The 1,421-nt window shown below is 39.8% G+C and overlaps 1 protein-coding gene across 1 annotated transcript; it reads right to left on the bottom strand.

Annotated features, from left to right (window-relative positions):
• Positions 1–615: 615 nt before the first annotated feature.
• On the bottom strand, positions 616–1,396 carry LOC106526328 (gastrula zinc finger protein XlCGF8.2DB; the record flags this gene model as incomplete). The annotated part of the gene is given in 1 exon segment (XM_014020912.1): positions 616–1,396. A coding segment is annotated over 1 exon segment (690 nt), but the record flags the coding sequence as incomplete, so codon positions are not given.
• Positions 1,397–1,421: the final 25 nt, after the last annotated feature.

Below are 1,421 nucleotides of genomic sequence, written 5' to 3'. Positions count from 1 at the left end.
GGATCTCCATATGACAAAGTAGTGCCTCTTATATTAATGTGTTAGTAAGTTATCCTAAAATTACACCTAGCTTCCATCAACGTGTTGTGGTGTTTTTCATAAGTTGATGCTAAGGGTCACTGTGTGTCTGCTGCTGACGTCACAATTTCCTCCAACAAGCTGCGCAGAGGTTCTGCAGAAGTTCCACTAATGTTGCACATACGTGCTGCAGAGGTCCAAACATGTTAGAATAAGCTTGGACACGTTTTGTTTAAGGTAGGGATAATAACTTCTGGGTTTTATATCATTTTCAGTTGTTAGCAACGCTGTATGATCACGTCCGAATGAAGGTGCTATTTGATGCTTTTATAAATTTTCTTCAGTGTTGGACAGAATTCGCAGATTTCAACATAAGTTATCTGAATTATCATAGTGTGTCACGGTCATTAACCATTCAAATGGTTAATCTCCTGTGTGGACTCTCATGTGAGAGTTTAAATTACTCTTCTGGTTAAATCTTTGTCCACAGTCCTCACATWCAAATGGTTTCTCTCCTGTGTGGATTCTCATGTGTCTGTTTAAATTAGCTTTCTGGCTAAATCTTTGTTCACAATYCTCACATACAAATGGTTTCTCTCCTGTGTGGACTCTCATGTGAGAGTTTAAACTACTGTTCTCGCTAAGTCTATATCCACAGTCCTCACATTCAAATGGTTTCTCTCCTGTGTGAACTCTCACGTGTGAATTTAAACTATTCTTCTGGCTAAATCTTTGTCCACAGTCCTCACATACAAATGGTTTCTCTCCTGTGTGGACTCTCATGTGTGAGTTTAAAGTGCCCTTCTGGGTAAATCTTTGTCCACAGTCCTCACATACAAATGGTTTCTCTCCYGTGTGGACTCTCATGTGTGAGTTTAAACGACTCTTCCAGCTAAATCTATGTCCACAGTCCTCACATACAAAAGGTTTCTGTCCTGTGTGGGCTCTCATGTGTGTGTTTAAACCATTGTTCTCGCTAAATCTTTGTCCACAGTACTCACATACAAACGGTTTCTGTCCTGTGTGGACTTTTAAGTGTCTGTTTAAACTACTCTTGTCTCTAAATCTATGTCCACAGTCCTGACATTCAAATGGTTTCTCTCCTGTGTGGACTTTCATGTGTAAGTTTAAACTACTGTTCGCACTAAATCTTTGTCCACAGTCCTCACATAGAAATGGTTTCTCTCCTGTGTGGACTCTCATGTGTCTGTTTAGATGAGCCTTCTGGCTAAATCTATATCCACAGTCCTCACATACAAACGGTTTCAGTCCTGTGTGGACTCTCATGTGTTTTTTAAATCTTGATTTTACAGTAAATCTTTTACCACAATCATCACAACTAAATGATTTGGGTTGAGTCTGGACTTCTCTGTGTGACTCTACATGTTTCGTCTCTCTGACAC

The sequence above is a fragment of the Austrofundulus limnaeus genome, unplaced genomic scaffold, assembly GCF_001266775.1.
Source record: "Austrofundulus limnaeus strain Quisiro unplaced genomic scaffold, Austrofundulus_limnaeus-1.0 Scaffold272, whole genome shotgun sequence".
Lineage (NCBI taxonomy): Eukaryota > Metazoa > Chordata > Actinopteri > Cyprinodontiformes > Rivulidae > Austrofundulus > Austrofundulus limnaeus.
The sequence above is the reverse complement of the archived record's forward strand: the minus strand, read 5'-3'. Positions and strand labels throughout refer to the sequence as shown.